Source organism: Euprymna scolopes, chromosome 9 (assembly GCF_053919585.1).
Source record: "Euprymna scolopes isolate OS-2025 chromosome 9, ASM5391958v1, whole genome shotgun sequence".
Classification (NCBI taxonomy): Eukaryota; Metazoa; Mollusca; class Cephalopoda; order Sepiida; family Sepiolidae; genus Euprymna; species Euprymna scolopes.
In genome coordinates, this window is record NC_136490.1 from 150,540,018 (window position 1) to 150,557,517 (window position 17,500).

General features: G+C 33.2%; 1 protein-coding gene across 7 annotated transcripts in view; it reads left to right on the forward strand.

The window, feature by feature from the left end:
- LOC145284908 (transient receptor potential cation channel subfamily M member-like 2) overlaps positions 1-17,500 on the forward strand; it is a 297,757-nt gene that overhangs the window by 245,753 nt on the left and 34,504 nt on the right. For all 7 annotated transcript variants that reach the window (XM_080133985.1, XM_080133987.1, XM_080133990.1 and 4 more), the window contains 2 exons: positions 6,183-6,428; positions 11,015-11,189. In XM_080133985.1, the coding sequence (XP_079990111.1) occupies positions 6,183-6,428; positions 11,015-11,189 (421 nt within the window). The remainder of the gene's footprint in view (positions 1-6,182; positions 6,429-11,014; positions 11,190-17,500) is intronic.

Consider the following 17,500-nt stretch of genomic DNA (forward strand, 5'->3'; position numbering starts at 1 on the left):
GCCGGTGTAACGTAAAATATTCCCCTGTAAAAGTTCTTTTTTATCAATAAGAAAGACCATTTAAGATCGTCAAGCCCAAATATCAGCTGACGTGATATTGTAAACAAACACACACAGAATTTGATGAACGACATTATCATTATTATTTTTTTCTTGTATATTAGTCCACCGTGTAAATTGTTTGATTGGTCCTATAATACATACGCAATCTGCATAAATTAGGCTATCCTGTTTTAGCGTAAGCAACGCCGCCAGACATCCAGCTAGTTTTCGTGTGTGTGTGTGTGTGTGTGTGTGTGTGTGTGTGTGTGTGTGTGTGTGTGTGTGTGTGTGTGTGTGTGTGCGTTATTTCAGTTTAAGTCTAGTCGTTAAACCTCTGCATTGTTTTGCTTTCTATAAAGTAATGTGTTTTTTTATACCGAGAGAAACAGAGTTATCGTGTCACAAACTCAATACGCATGTCATCTTCCTGCATCTTCCAAACTCGTCTGCGTCGTGAAAAATGGGTACTTTAATATTTTTCAATTTTGATCTGGAAATTATTGAATCAAGGCCTCATTTTTCCTTTTTTTTTTTTTTTTTTTCTTTTTTGGAGAGTAGCTTAAATGTTTCATTGAAAAACGCTGACCTTTGACCTCTCGGCTTTGGAATGTCGACAATCTTCGTTCATTGTTTAGCATGATCATATTTTTATACGAAAAAATATGTTTTTCTATGTAAGCACGTAATATTTTGTATGGAAAGAATATAATATTTTTGTATTGAAGTACATAATATTTTTGTATGGATGACTGTAATATTTTTTGTATGAAGCGTGTAATATTTTTTGCATTAAAGCATGTAATATTTTGTGTTGACGATGTACTATTTTGTATTGAAGCATGTAATATTTTTGTATGGAAGCACGTAATATTTTTTATGGAAGCACATAAAAAACTTAAAATTAAATCTCTAGATAAGCTTGTTTACTACATATCTTGCTCTGCTTCTATCAGTATGCCTTTTGCTTGTCAGAATATTTCTTATATTATTTTACATTATTTCTTGTATCCGCATAAAACTTTGTAAATAGATATAATATTTTATGTCTCGATTATTTACTTCAACGGTGCTCAATACGCGAGTAGAGCTAGCTAGTAAGTTATAAAAATATATACAGCAGTTAAACTCCACGGAATTTTCAACGTTTCATCCTCATAAAGACTTATCAGTATAAAATACATGAATTCCATGTACTTAAGCCTGACGAGATCTTACGGGAATGAAACACAGAAAGATTAAACCAGGATGAAAAAGTATAGCTTAATTGTCATGTATATTTTTATAACTCATTCTATGTATGTGTGTGCGTGCGTGTTTTATATTTCTTGATCATTTGAATGCTTTTTTTATATATTTACTTATACTTTTTAAAACTGTATTTTGTAGACAAACACGAATAAGGATAGTTAAAATGCATTTAGAAACCCTTGAATTACAGTGTACAAAAGAATAAATGAATGTTTAGACGCACAAGAAAACGCCAGAGCATGAAAAGTGATAGGAGAGACCCAGTCTGCCTGGTCTCTGACGATAATGTCCTCCTAACACAGTTTATCTAGATGTAAAGTAAACTAACAAAGCTGTAAAAAAAAAAAGTATATGAAGAAACTTTATTTCGTAAACGTACAAACACAATTAAATTAAAAACAGTTAATAAAAAATGCTAATATTTTTTATAAAATTAGGTCGTGCTTGTTTGTTACCAATAACTTGCTTTTATAACAACTGATATGCACGTTAACTTTATACAGGGTATCCAAAAGTCACTAAAAGATGTTGAACTTTAAATAGATTCTTTATTTTTTATAACATCTTTCTGTAATGTTAACACAATCTGACTAAGATATTGGAAAAAAAAATTTCAATGCAAAATTCAAACACTCTTTATTTATAAAAATTAATGTCTTTTAAATGTTGCCCATTTTCAGCTTCGCATATTTATGCTCTTTCCAAAATATTATTCATGACAGATTGCAGAATCTCTAGATTGTGATTTAACCCCCTTATTTCGTTCCTGATGTTTTCCTTCGATTCTTGCAGGGTTTGACGTTTCCAGATCTGCCAGATCGCAGAACGAAATGATGGAATTAATTTATTGAATTAAAATAAAATATATAAAGTTCCGTTTTCTTAACAAAAAAAAAAGTTACACGCATTCCAATAATGACTGTTCACGACCATAAATTATAAGTCATACATTTTGATATAATGGCAACTTTCCATCATTTCAGATATTCCTTAATTTTATTTTAATTCAATAAATTCTCAGATAATTAATGTTTTATTTTGTGTTATAGTATTACTTGAGTATCTTTTATTTTTAAGTAAAATTAAACTTTGGCATTTTCGGATAAGGTCTTTTTGAATTATCTCCCCTTCAAAATAGTTATTCAAACTGCCAAAAATTCGAGTATTTCATTCTCGAATTTTTGGTAATATGCATGGCTGTTTTTTTTGTTTGTTTGTTTTTTACATTTTTGTTTTCATTTATGAAGAACTATTTTGTGGGGAGATAATTCAAAATGACCTTACAGTTTTAGTTAAAACCTGTTTTAGTTAAAAAAAAAAAAATAGTTAATCAAACTGGCATAAAAGAAAATCTATAATCGTTTAAGTGTGCACATAGATCAATGTCAAAAGCAAATTTCGAATTGTGAGAAACTAGTGCAGAAAATTTCAGAAATTACATGAAATCCGCTTGTAATTACATTTGTTAGAGAACTTTTGGAGCTTCTATATTGAACGAACGAAATTCCTATAGTTTTCGATAAACTAAAGATGAGGAATAAAATTTATCCGCCATTTTGAATTACATTCATCACGAGACGTAATCAACAACTGAGGGAGTGTGTGAGGTATTGTAAAGTATCCCTGCTAATTGAAACACATTACGTTCTAATCTTTGTCTCAATTAGTCGGGTTGTTTCAATAAAAAAGTATTTTATCATTGTCCTTTTTAATATTATATAAAAGTAGATTTGGCAAAGTGTAGTCACTTTGCTATTTTGTTGATATGGACAAAAATGGGCGGATAAAGATAGAGAGACCTAGTTTTGAAAGCTGATCTATCATAATTTTTTTGTAGGTTTCCGACTACTTTTTTTATTGTATTTGAAAGATTAGCGACTAAAGTTAATTTCCTAAAGGAAAAAAATATTTCTACATGAAAAAAAAGTTATGAAAAATGTTTTCACGGCGAGGTAACCAATTCAGTTAAATTTTGAAGTTAAATAAATTCATTGTAAAAATCCTGTAAAAGATAAATATTAGTTTTCTGGGTCTATTTCAATGATAATTAGTAAAGTAAAGTCCTAAGATATTGAATTAAATTAAAAAAAACACCTTGTTTATACAAAATACAGCTTAAGTAGCCCTCAAAAAGCAAGTAATTATGCCGTTCGCCAAAACGCAACCGATAAAGGTTTGTAAACACGATTATACGGAAGCCCAAAATTTCAGTCAATCGAAACGCTGTTTCAAAATGAAGTCATGATAGTAAAAGGAGGTAGGGGTGTCAGATTTTTTTTTTTCAGACGTGCATCCGTACATTCCTATTCTGAACGTTTTTATCAATTTTTTAATTTAATTTTTTTTTATGCTCCTGCTTTTAAATTTATTTTTGTTTTAATTATTATTCGAGATTATATAAAACTATATGTTACGCCGAAAGTTTCACATTTTTGCGAGCAAGGAAATTATTAAAATCTTGCATATAAAAATTATGCGAAATCTGTAATTTAAAAAAAAAAGTAGAAATATTTTTGCTATAATTTGTGTGTGTGTGTGTGTGTGTGTGTGTGTGTGTGTGTGTGTGTGTGTGTGTGTGTGTGTGTGTGTGAAAATATTAATTAAACAATGCTTAATTCAATGATAATATTGGTAGTTCGAGAAATTAATTTTTCTTCGAGTTATATCGGATTCATTAATACGAACTTTAGCTTTTTTCGTAACGTTCCTGTAAAAATTAAATAATTTTTTTTTTAATTGTTATAATTTACGATGCATTATTTTCATAAAAAAAAAAGCAAAATTAAGTTCTTGCATTTTTTTTTTACTGCAGAAAACCATAATTTTAATGAAGGCATTTTTTTATTAAAAAAATAATACATTTCCACTAAGATTTAAATAAAAATAATGGGTTCATTATATTCCGTGATCATTATTTTATAAATACTGAAAATTAAAATTGGTTAATTTCCTGATTTTTGGTGAATTTTTAAGTAAAGGTAGGATCAAAATGTTTATACATTTTGAGCATCGGCATTCATTTTGCCCGGGCTTACTATTTTGGTTACACCGATTCCTTCGTCGGTTTTCTTCAATATTTCTAATTTCTTTGTAACGCTGTTGTTGTTGTAGACGTTCCTATGATTTGGTGTTTTTTAAGGGCTTATTAAAAAACACAAATATAGATAATGTGTACTTAGTACCAAAAATAGTATCTACTTATATATTAAAAACACTGTGTGTGTGTGTGTGTGTGTGTGTGTGTGTGTGTGTGTGTGTGTTCATTCCCTATGGACTGCGAAAGGGTTGGACCGATTAAAAAAATTTCACACAAATGTTCTTCATTTGTCTGGAAGTGTCCTTAAATAGGTTTTGCTTCGAAATTCCTCCGATAAGTATGAAAAATCGATAATCAAAACAAATCCGATTAAAGAAGGGACCGTTAGCCCCATTTTGGGGTTATAAGGGATTATTAAATAATACAAATGTCGATAATGTGTACTTAGTACTAAAAAAATATTATTGAAAATAAAAACAATTTAAAAGAAAACTTTACTAATTCGTCTAATATTACATGCATTACAAGATAAAAATGTGAGCATGAAAAGTAATATGGTTACGCTTAAACATGGAACAGTAAAGGACTAGTTGTTAAAACTGGAAAAGAAAAGGACAAGATATTCTAGTAAAAAATATAATAAATTTATAACCTAAAATATTACAGCAACCCAACATATATATTTGAAATTGGTATATTTAGGCAGCATTTTTTCATGCAAGCAAATATTATTAAATGCAACGGAGACACTCTTTTTTTTTAATTTTTCGATTTTCTGTATAATCTTTTTTGTATCAAAATTAAAAATATTAAAAGTTCTATAGTTGTTGCAGCCACGAGTGCTTTCGATTCGTCCACGAATCATCATCAAATGTTGAAGTAAAAGTCCGAAGGAGCGAAAATGAGAATTAAAAGTGAAAACTAAAATATACAGTAAACGGTGATAAGTTAAAATATATAGAGTCGATGAAAAGTCCATTAAAATATAGGTCGATTAAAATTCAAGTATTCAAATCAGCAAGTTCGGGGATATCGTTAACAAAGTCCGTCCAATACGAACTACGCAAGACATTTTGGAACGTTACTGCTTTTCTCGAATGCGATATCATTTATAGCGGGTTAATACATGACGCTTCAAAAAAATTTAATTTTTTAATATTATTTTCATGTTGTATAATTTTTATGTTGTCAACGATGACCTTTCTGGGGGGGGGCAGTTATGTTCTTTTATCAAATGTTTATAAATAGCACTAGTATTATTTTGATGCATTGTTATTCGCCGGGACAATGTTGTTGTTGTATGCCCAATGTATGTATTATTTTCTGAGTTACATTCTCCCATAGAGCATTTAAATTTATACACTACATTAGTTTGTTCCAACGTTTTTATAGCCGGCGAGGAGTTCTTTCTAACCACAAGGCTTTGTGTTCTAAACTTCTTGTAGTAGATAATAAATTTAATTTTAGAATTACTGCCAACAGGCGTCAGGTACCTATGTACGATATTTTTAATTGCATTTTCTTCGATTCTGAAGTTAGGTGTCATTTGATTTTGATAGAATATATTAATGGAGTTTGCATTGCAGTGTTGGCTAATATTATTAATAGAAAGAAGCGTCCTAATTAATTTACCTCGAAAATTTTTAACTTTTTTGGTGTGTGTGTGTGTGTGAGTGTGTGTGTGTGTGTGTGTGAGTGTGTGTGTGTGTGTGTGTGTGTGTGTGTGTGTGTGTGTGTGAGAGAGAGAGAGAGAGAGAGAGAGAGAGAGAGAGAGAGAGAGAGATTTTCTTGTTCCCTGTCCATTGTGTAATTTTTGTTTTCCTCATAAATGTTCCGTGTTTTCCATTTTCGAAAGGTTTTGGCCAAACATTCAAGTTCACTACGAATCAAGATGATCAATTACATCACAGACGTTTGGAACATTGTCGATATGATAAACATTTTACTTTTCATTGTCGGCATCGGGACAAGATATTTTGCGGAAATCGACAAAGCTCGAGTAATCCTCTGCATGAATCTAATTTTGTTCTATTTCCGTGTATTGCATATTTTCTCAGTGCACAAAGAACTTGGTCCTAAATTGGTCATGATCAAAAAAATGGTAAGTCAGCTTTTTTTTATTATTGTTTTTAAGATTATTTTTAATCAAGACAAATAGAACGTATCAAATCAATAGGAATTTATTATTGTATTAGCTATGTCGAACATGCGATTGCAAATTTATTTGCGGCCCGCACAGAGCAATTTTGACAAAGTGTGTGTGCGTGGAGTGGAGGTGGCGGAGAGAACATAATAAAAAGTCCGTACAGCTCTCTTATGTCGGGGTTACACTTAAATCTGGGTTACACTTAAATCTGGGTTACACTATACATTAACCCAGGCTCTAATTTGGGATAAGAGAAAATCTCTCTTATATCAGGTTTTTCTTAATATGTATTTTATTTTCGTCTTAATATATTTGTTTAACCTTTACTTTCTGCGTTCGTGTTGTTATTGATACAGACACAACAGTGGCGACGGGATTTCGGAAAAAGATTTACGCGTGAGAAAATACACTATCAAACTCAACAGTGGTATTCGGGAAATATTTACTCGTCAAAGATTGAAAAAAAAAATTTCACTCGGGAATTCAATGTTTAAAACGCAGCAACGACGAAATTGTCGAACGCAATGATTAAGCGCTGGATACCTGCAAAACACCAAGATTTTTTTGTGGCTACTTGAAAAGGAAATTCAAAACCCGGGACACTTGAAAAAAAAAACAGCACGCACTTTATTTCAAAGTGCCTACGAAAAAAAAAACTTGAAAGTTACAGTAACCCTTTCTGCAAAGTGCACAAAAAAAAGTGTTTTGCTAGGATACCATGAACTTATTAGGTAGACTGTTTTGAAAGAAAAAGTGATTTTTTTCTCAGTGTACTAAGAAGGGATTTTTTTTTCTTTCTTGTACGTAATTAATAACGTAACAAAAGGAAATGGTTGTTCGTAGTTATTAAAGAAAGGAAATTGTAAAAGTGACTGCTTTACTAATTAGAAAAACAAAATGGAGGATTTTATCAAGTTAATCGCGGAAATGTAAATGCGTCAACGAGAAAGAGACGAAGTACAGAAAAAAGAACTACAAGAAAGAGACGAAAGACAGAATGAACGGCTTCTTAAATGTATAGAGCAAATGCAACTTGGTCAAAAAGATTTGTTCGAAAGATTAACGACTAATTCTGCACAGGAAAGCAATACAACTTTTTCCAACGCAACAATTGTGAATAGCATAGATGTGTTCACGTACCTACCGGAAGAGGATAAAACTTTTGAGGCATACTTCAAGAGGTATGAAGATATTTTCGAAACAGATTGCGAAAGCTGGTCAAACGCAAAGAAAGTAAGTTTATTACTTCGAAAGCTTGGTACCAGTGAACATTGCAAATTTGTTGATTTCATATTGCCAAGGAGAACGAATCAGTTAGACTTCGCTGTGACCGTAAAACTTCTTAAGGAGTTATTCGGACCGAACATGTCTCTTTTTCACAAGAGATGGTCGTGTATGAACCTTAAGAAAACGGAGGAGCAGGACTACCTGACATATGCGTCAGTAGTGAATAAACACTGCGACAATTTTAAATTATCGGAACTTACGGTGGACGACTTCAAATGTTTAATTTTTGCACAGGGGCTAGTTTCTACAACAAATTCAGAGATCCGAAGACGCGTTCTCTCAAAATTAGAGACAGAACAAGGTCTGACATTGCAAAAGTTAGCAGAAGATTGTCAAAGGGCAGTATCATTAAAAAAAGACTCCAGAGATATAGAAGAAGCAGGACTGTCGTACATAAGGAAGATTAAAAAATCTGGCAGAAACGCAGGGCAAAGAAAGTGTGAGACTCGTCAAAATCCAAAAGATTACGCGAGTTATAAATACTCAAACTCTAATTACAGAAAACGAAATTACGATTCAAGTCAAAGGAACTATAGAAAATCGGGACCAAGTAATAATTGCGGAAGATGTGATGAAAAACATTGGGGAAAGAATTGTCCTTACAAAAATATCAGATGCTTCAATTGCGACAAAGTCGGACATAAGAGTATTTGTTGCAGAACAAAATATAGAGTACACCAAATGAGAACAAACGACAAAGAGAAAGACAATTTACGAAAATATGTGTTGGTTAATATTTTCGGCAAACAAATAAAATTTCAACTTGATTCTGGAGCAGATTTGTCGGTAATAAACGTTAGCACTTGGAAAAAAACTGGATAAATCGACTCTGAAAAAGTCAAGTAAGGGTGCAAGAACGGTGACAGGAGACGAAATCAAATTCGAAGGAGAAGTCGTCCTGTCCATTAATTTAAACGGCACGACGAATAAATTGAAAATCTTCGTAATTAAAGAAAGCGAGAATTTATTGGGAACAGATTTTATTGAAAAATTCAACCTTTGGGATAAACCGATGAACGCTTTTTGTAAAAAAAAAAAAAATAACCAGCTGCACCACAACGCCAGAAAATATTAAAAATGAACTAAAGAACGAATTCCCAGAAATATTTACTATGGCACTGGGAAGATGGAATAAATTTAAAGCTTCGTTCGAGCTAAAAAAAGGATGCAACACCAGTATTTAAGAAAAAACGGAACGTACCGTTCGAGTCAGTAACTGCAGCTATACGTCCCAATTATGAGGAAAAAAACATGGTGGCGAATATAATAAGAGAATTACCAGTCACGCTTACCGATATAAAAAGGGAGGCTGAAATGACAACGTCATCAAAGACATAAAGAAAAAATTAAGGGAAAATGACAGAAAAACGCAAAGTATATTTTCCTTATGCAATGAGGTATTATTATATAGTGAAAGAGTGGTTGTACCGAAAACTTTGCAGAAAAAAATCTTACGTGATTTTCATACAGAACACCCGGGTATAAATAGGATGAAGACACTTATGAGGAGTTATGTTTACTGGCGTAATATGGATGTGGATATTGCATTAACAGTAAACAAATGTAAACGTTGTGCGTTAGCCGCTAAGACACCACCGATAGTTCATAAACCTTGGAAAAAAAACTGACCATCCATGGTCACGCATTCATCTAGACTTTGCTGGACCGATCGAGGGACAATACTACCTAATCATAGTAGATAGTTTTTCCAGATGGCCGGAAGTCAAAAACCCAACGACAGATAACACAATAAGTTTTCTGCATTAAATATTTGCACGTTCTGGGGTACCAGACATTGTAGTCACAGATAACGGAACACAATTTACTTGTGTTTTCAAGGATTTTTTGTGAATCGTTTCAGGTAAACCATATAACTACACCACCGTTCCATCCTAAATCAAATGGATTAGCGGAAAGATTCGTAGATACGATGAAGCGTTCCCTTAGAAAATCGATAGGGACACCGACGGATAAAGCATTACAACAGTTCCTGCAAATATACAGGATAACTGAGAACCCAAATACACCGTTGAAATTATCGCCAGCAGAATTAATGTTTGCGAGAAAAATAAAATCACCATTTGATAAATTTATACCAAAGCAAGCAGTCATGTATAAAATGACACACGTAAAAGGTTTAAACCTGGTGATCAGGTATATTTTAAATGTTTTAAAAATATGTCATATTGGGAGTCGGGTACGGTAGATAAACATATCGGCGACTTTGTCTACATGATAAAAGGTTCAAAAGGGATACACAAAAGACACCAAAATCAATGTGTTGAGTCTTTGTGTGATATGTCTTTCTGAGTGAAGTTTCGAGTCAGCCTGCAAAATCTGTTAGTTTTTCGCCATCTCACCATTTTAAGTCCCAGTCTCGGCTTAAGTGTTGAAAGGTAGTCATCTAGCTATCGTGAGTTATAAGGAGTTATTCCTTCAGGTGAATAAAGGTGAATGTGTCCTGTTACGAGTCGAGCATCTGCTGAAATACACCCTAGTCCAGCATCCGTATCGTTTGTTGGCACATTAGTAAGTTGTAATCAACATTTTCCTGAGCAGTGGTGGTTGCTGTTACCGATGTAAACTTTAGGGCAGTCATCACGGCATCTATGTCAATTCGAATCTCCTGAAGTGCATCTTTGGATGGTTGTTTCGGTTCTGTCTTCAAGTTGAATAATAGTTCCTTGGTTATATAACTGTCCGTACTCATCTTGCTGAACGCTCTAACACCAATTTGTTGCATTAGAAAAATGAGCGTTTGGAAGCAAGAAAGACAAACGAAGAAGTTTGGTTTAAACTTTTATTCGGGGTCAATGAAATTTTAGCAAGTGCTGTTAGTATTGTCAGGATGTGCCGATGATGGAGGAGGTGGTAACGAGATGTCGACCAGCTGCTTGGAGTAAGGATAGCGATCGGTCGGCAGGTTCTCGGGGGTTGGTGGCGAAGATGGACAGCTGCTGCAGGTGTCGTCTGGAGTGAGGTCAACAATGGCTGTCTTCTGCGATAAAACAACCACTTAATCACTGTCACCTCCCAAATTTCCTAATGTAAATCGTATAACTGTATCTCATGAAATCCTAACTCACATTAATTCTATCATCCTATGACATAACTAAATAGTTACCCAAAATATTCGTTATGGCTGGAAACATTTCGAACAAACTTTTAAAACTACTTAAAATATTAATTCAAATTTCACTAAGTTATATTTTATAAGGCTTTTCTTTGACAAGGATTTATATTTCTGAATTCAGGTTCAAGATCTTGGGTACTTTGTGGCCATCTTGTTTGTATTTTTGGTCGCATACGGAATTGCATCTCAGGCCATCCTCTACCCAAGTACGCCTTTTACATTCGATTTGTTCAAAGAAGTTTTAAAAAAGCCTTATTTTCAAATGTACGGGGAACTGTTCTTGCCAGAAATTGAAGGTAAGTTAATTAAATTAACTCATTTGGTGTATTTCATTTTCAGTCAATGTATTTACCCTTTCCGAAAATGATAATTCAAATGATGTAGGATTTGAATGACAATAGGATGGTTCAATTTATAGACCACTTGAAAGGTTGTGTAATGCACGATGGTTAAAATTAAAGGGTGGAATGGTTAAATTGATGATAGGATTCCGTTTCCGTTTTATGAAAACCGGCTTTTTTATTGCAGACCATCTACTAGTTGACCAGTTGTGTACAAATCCCAAGAGTGATAAGAGCCTTCTATCATGCCTGAAAGTGACACAATGTTCAACAAGCGAGATCGGAGATGTGCCGCTATACAACTTATGCTCTCTACCAATCCAAGTTATGGTAACAGAACCATTGCCAATAAACTCAAAATGCAAATCTGGACAGTTCAACGCTTGAGGGCACAGCTCAACAAAGTCTCTAGCCACAGCTATGGTCTTTGGTGTGGTTTCGAGTGAGGTACATATCATGTTACCTCACATCTTCAAAGACGGCTGGAAAGTATCTGGATGTGCTGAAGAGTGTGGTGATCCCCTGGTACAATCAGGTGGCCGCTAGCAGACCCTGGGCATGGCAGCAGGACTCTGTGCCGACCCACAAGTCCAAAGAGACCCAGGGTTGGCTTCTGAAAGGAGTGCTACGAATTTATACAATTCTCTCACTGATCCCCCTCCTTCTCCGATCTAAACCCACTGGACTATTTCATTTGGTCATATGTTGAGAATATCACCAACATGATCTTCCACAACACCAAAACCAGCGTGCTCACCACCATCTGCCGAGTATTTGCCGAGTTCCTGCCGGCGCTTGTGAAAAAGGCATGCTTCCAGTTCCGGACCCGTATTGAGACTGTGATTGAGGCTGAAGGCGGCTACACTGGATAGCTGCCAGTTCTACTACATAATCAAGTTACCTGAATTGAGTTTTTCAGTCAAAGTTTTTAAATAAAGCTGTAGTGCTATTTTCTTTAGGGCAACAAATTTATTGTTATTTAAGTCAAGATATTTAAAAGTATGGACCACTAGCATAATCGAATATACTCAAATTATGTACGACATAAGCGATAATATCTGAAGCATTATGGTTTAACTTATCGACCACTTTATTGGTCATACCAAATTCAATATGGTTAAAATTACTTAGCACTTGAACGATAATGCGTAAAGAAAGGGTGGTTCAAAATTGTACGCTGCTAATATAATGATGTTTAATGTATAGTGGTTCAACTAATGTACGACTTGAACGATTATATGGAGCAAATAATCGGTACGGTACGACTTCAAGGTTATTTGAAATTGAAACCACAGTAAATGACCCATCGATATCCTAAAAATAATCAATATTGAATTTTATCGCTTTCTCTTCTGTTTCTTCTATAATAGTCATCAACCCTCTGCTCTACAACACTGGTATGATATAATAATAATTTGCTTTATGATGATATAATAAATATATATTAAAATGAGATATTTTGTTAAATATGGACAAGGTTTATTTTAATATTTTAGCAACTTTATTTCATGTGTCTGCTTTACCAACAAAAGAAAAATGCTATGAAAAGATTTTACGTCAAACGTTAGGAAACAAGTTTTATGGTGCTGGTGGGTTAGATTGGCTTTTCTCATATCCGCTTGGGTTAATATCACTCAAGTTGTATATATAAGATGTGGATGTGCTGAAGAGTATGGTGATCCCCTGATCCCTAATTTGAACTTTCATGCGTTAGATATAACCATCCAAGTTTAACTGCTTTTGTTGACACCTTAAATTGAGCTAACAAAAAAATAAGGAAACTATACCGGTAGTTCAACGAAAGTGAACTGTAGATTTATATTTGGTATAAGCCTCATAACTTTCGCTTATCTTATTTTGTTTTTAATCCGTCTTCACATTCCATGACCGATGTTTCTTACAAAGCAGTTTTACAAAACAAATTCATCCAATTGCTATTTTCTGGGTCAGAATCTATCCATCTAACACTCATTGTATTGGTCTTGACCTTAAAGTAATATTTTAACCCCTTACATCAAATGGCTATATGCCTTGTCTGGAGCGATTTCCATTAAAAAATAATAATTAGATAAAAAAAAAACAATGAGATATAAGTTGAACACAATAACACAACCATTCCTATGCAAATCAATTCTTCAATTAGCATGCAATGTTTCACAACAGTGCTGTCTATGCTGAGAAACCAGCTTCTACAATCAACCAATTAGTGAAAACAACATCGCAGATAACAGCAAAAATATTCAATTTAAACAAAAAATTGATTACAAAGTTTAAATGTATATATATAAAAAAAACAAAAAAACACGTTTTTTACGTTATGAGTAAAAACATCCGACAATTCAATGGGTCTAACTTTTAGCACTTGATACAAATAAAATTTCTGTTTAGTTTAAATTAACTTGGTTCAAATACAACGTTATTTTTAATAATTATAGCCATGCATTTTTTCCGACGCTAAAATAGAACATTACCAATAGTACATTTATAGTTAAGGCAGACAAGTAATTATTTTTAATTCACAACAAGTAATTGTTACTAAAGGCAAGAAAACGAAACAATTTTAAGAATTCAACAAAAAAATCCATGTTTACATGGAATATATCTCCTGTACATGAGATAAAATATATCGAAATTTTGAATAGCGTTTTCAGCATACTCTGTATTTGCATTTATAGCATCTCAATAGACCTTGTAATTTTCGAAACATGTCAGTATAGACATGGTATGTTACCTTTGTAACCCCCTTTTAAGACGGGAATATTCACCAGTCACGTGAGAAAGATGGTCACAAAGCAGGTGTCCAATTTAGTATAACGTTATAATTGAAAACTGATCCCAAAAGTCATTTTTTTTTAATCTGAAAGTTAAGTTTGTTATCGATGAGATTAATGTGAAAACTAATCACAACTAAGTCGTTTTATTGTTTATTTTAATAACAACATTTTTTCCTGCTAACGGACTCAGTAGATTACCCGTGTAAGAGAAAATATTTAATAAAAATCAGTTTTTTTTTTGTTTTGTTTTTTTTTTTGTTGTTTTTTGATAAATATCTTTTAAGGTATGGACTTTGATATTGGGGCGGGGGGGGGGTCAACGTGTGGGCGCTCAGTTAACGTTAAAATTTCAAATTTAAAAATTTAAAATTACCGTTACCTTAGAGAACTCGCTGGTACACAAAGTTTAAGATATATAACTCCCTCGATTTGAGCGGGTTTACGAAAAATTAAAATGGAAGTCATTTAACGACTCCTTTACTTTATCAAGCGTCTTGTTTTTCTTTCTTTTTAACAATGAAAGAATATTTCATGGTGGCAGCAGTGATTCCCTTTGTTTCTACCCTTCTGAACTAAAACTAAACAGATAAAACGTGTTAAATATATACGGACGACATTTCAAAACACAAAATAAAACAGCACGCGACATGCCACGTGGTGAAATAATACACACGACGCCTATTACAAACCGTTTGTGTTCGTCATATCTTTCTGATGTAAAGCTCTTGTCAGAAGACAAAAATAACTGACGCCGTGGATAATATATATATATATATATATATATATATATATATATATATATATATATATATATATATATTTAGAGGGAATTAGACCTGGAGTCTAAAGAGCAGAGTTTATTTTAATATATTAGTAAATGTATTAATACTATTAAAAGAAAACAGTGCTCATTGTACTTTAGATATATAATAAGCTCAATAGGTATAGATATCCTAGAGTTATTTTAATATTGAGTAAATCGATTCATAATTTTGAATTAAAAGTCAGTCTCGAAAGGAAAAAACAAACAAAATCAACTAGATTGTACGATCGTTTCAGAAACGATGGTCATTTTATTTCAATTGACAATAAGTTTTGACAAAAGTTTTGTCCTTTAAAAACAAAGTTTCCCCATAAGCAAAAATAGGGGAGGGGCAGTTAAAAACACCAAAATAAAACTAGCGTTTTAGTCGTATGTAAGGCAGATATTCCTTTTTTATCTCCATTATAAAATCTGTTTCAATTTGAGTCAGTCATTTTGGCATTTTGTTATATTTTGTCTTCTAATTAGAATAATTACTTATCGTTTATATTACTTTAAAACGATAATATATATATATATATATATATATATATATATATATATATCGCCAGATCACCGAAGTTTAGCACCGTTGAGCTTGGCCAGTACCAGATGGGTTACCATTTGGAAAGGTTAGGCGCTGTATGTACCACGCCGAGTAGTAAAAATTTCCAGGTCGGTATCTGGGGGCGCTTCAATTCACTGGGAGAGATGCACTTCGAGTCTTCGTTGAGACATGCATCTAGGAGAAAGGAAACTCTGATGTAAAAACCTGCGGTCTATTGTATACTCTGTCCTGTGGCAGTCATTTGCACCAACAAAGGTTAGTAAAACCAAAAAGTGTGATTGGTTCTACGCAAAGCCTTCACCACTATAAACAAATAATTTGTGGAGATTTCCGAGCAACTTAGTTGTTCTGGCGGAACCTCATACGTCGAAATCGACGAGAGAGTCTATTTATCTTATATATATATAAATCCACATAGAGATAGTTTTCTACATAAACAAATATACATGTACGTTTGTTCTTTCGTATTTAAATAAATAAATAATGATAATAACCCCGTGAATTTAATATCTTCTGGAACTAAATATTACGACAGTGTCTACGAACGAACCGCCTATGTGTTGAGCATCTGCAGACTTAACTGAAGCATTCAGATTTTTTTAGCAGCGTTGTAACCTTTATTTCTCGGTCAAACATATTCCGTAAAAAAAACAGGTTGACCACATTCTGTTACTGTTGGGAAAAGAAGGTTTTAAAAGGTACAACGCTTGAACATTCGAAAATGAGTCCGATATAAATAACACGAACGAAAATTCGAAGAAAGATTGCAACAAACGAACTTTATATATATATATATATATATATATATATATATATATATATATATATATATATATATATATATATATATATATATATATAAAGCTCGTTGACGGATGGAATTAAGTTCTAGAGAGCAAAGAACATTATTGCTATGAATAAAGATTTTCAAAAATAGTTTTTCATTTTCAAGATGGAATTTGAAATCAACAAAAACGTTTGCATCAGTTCAATAGAAAATGTTTCTAATTTAAGAGGCCTTATGAATTGCTCATTTTTATTTTGCGTCAATATAAACAAAAGGAATCAGAATTTCGATAACTTTCTAGCCAGATGTAAATTTCAGGCATTAAAGCGCAAATTCCGAGATATCCAGGAAACAGGAACGACCTATATAGCAGGTCATATCTGGAATGAAGCATCCAGAACTTCAAAAACAACTTCTAGCAAAGGGTGAAGATTTGACACTGCAGAAAGTTATAAACTGTGGCAGGACACATGACGCTTCCATAGACTACATAAAACAATTAGCTGAACTAGATAAACGAAAAGAGACAGAAATAGATGCAGTGAAATACAAGCATTGTAAACGATGTGGAGGCTTCCGTCCAAGTGGAAAATTTCCAGCATGAGGTACCATATGTTCAGCTTGTGGACGGAAATATCATCACCCTAAAAATTACAGACAAGAATAAAGAAGCAGATGAGTAGTCTCCTGCATTTGTTACATAAAGCAGAGAGCCAAGGTCGTACATAGTACAAATCCCTTCCAGAAAAACTTTGTTGAATCGACAACACTTTAGGGTAGACCCCTTCAGAATAACATAACGTGTGGAGGTACTCAACTGAAATTCCTCAGAAGCCTACCAAAGACTGTTCTGCTCATTATAGAGACACACAGCACACAAAAATAAGTCACCTTTTAAACAAACACCCTGTGGTGTACCAGACACGGACACCTATAACAACCTTACAACAGTTCGAACCACCAGGTTTGGACGTGTCATCAGACCCTCCAAAAGATGTAGAGATGAGGCAGTTACTAATTGACTTTTTATTTTGTCTCATCGTTTCCTAAAAAATTTCCTTTTCTCATCTTTTCCTCTAATCATTGAAAGAAAGGTGTTAGTATGTAACCGTTACCTCCCGTTAGAGAACTCTCTAATCAACGGAGTTTAAGATAAGCAATCCTTTCGGTTTGGTCGGGTTTACAAAAAATAAAAATGGAGGTCATATCACGACTCCTTTACCATATAAAGCGTCTTGTTTTTCTTCTTGTTATTTGCCAAAAATAACCTCTCGAAACTTCTGAGTAAATTTGTTTTATTGTTTTTTTACAAGATTGTTTTATGATATTTTCTGC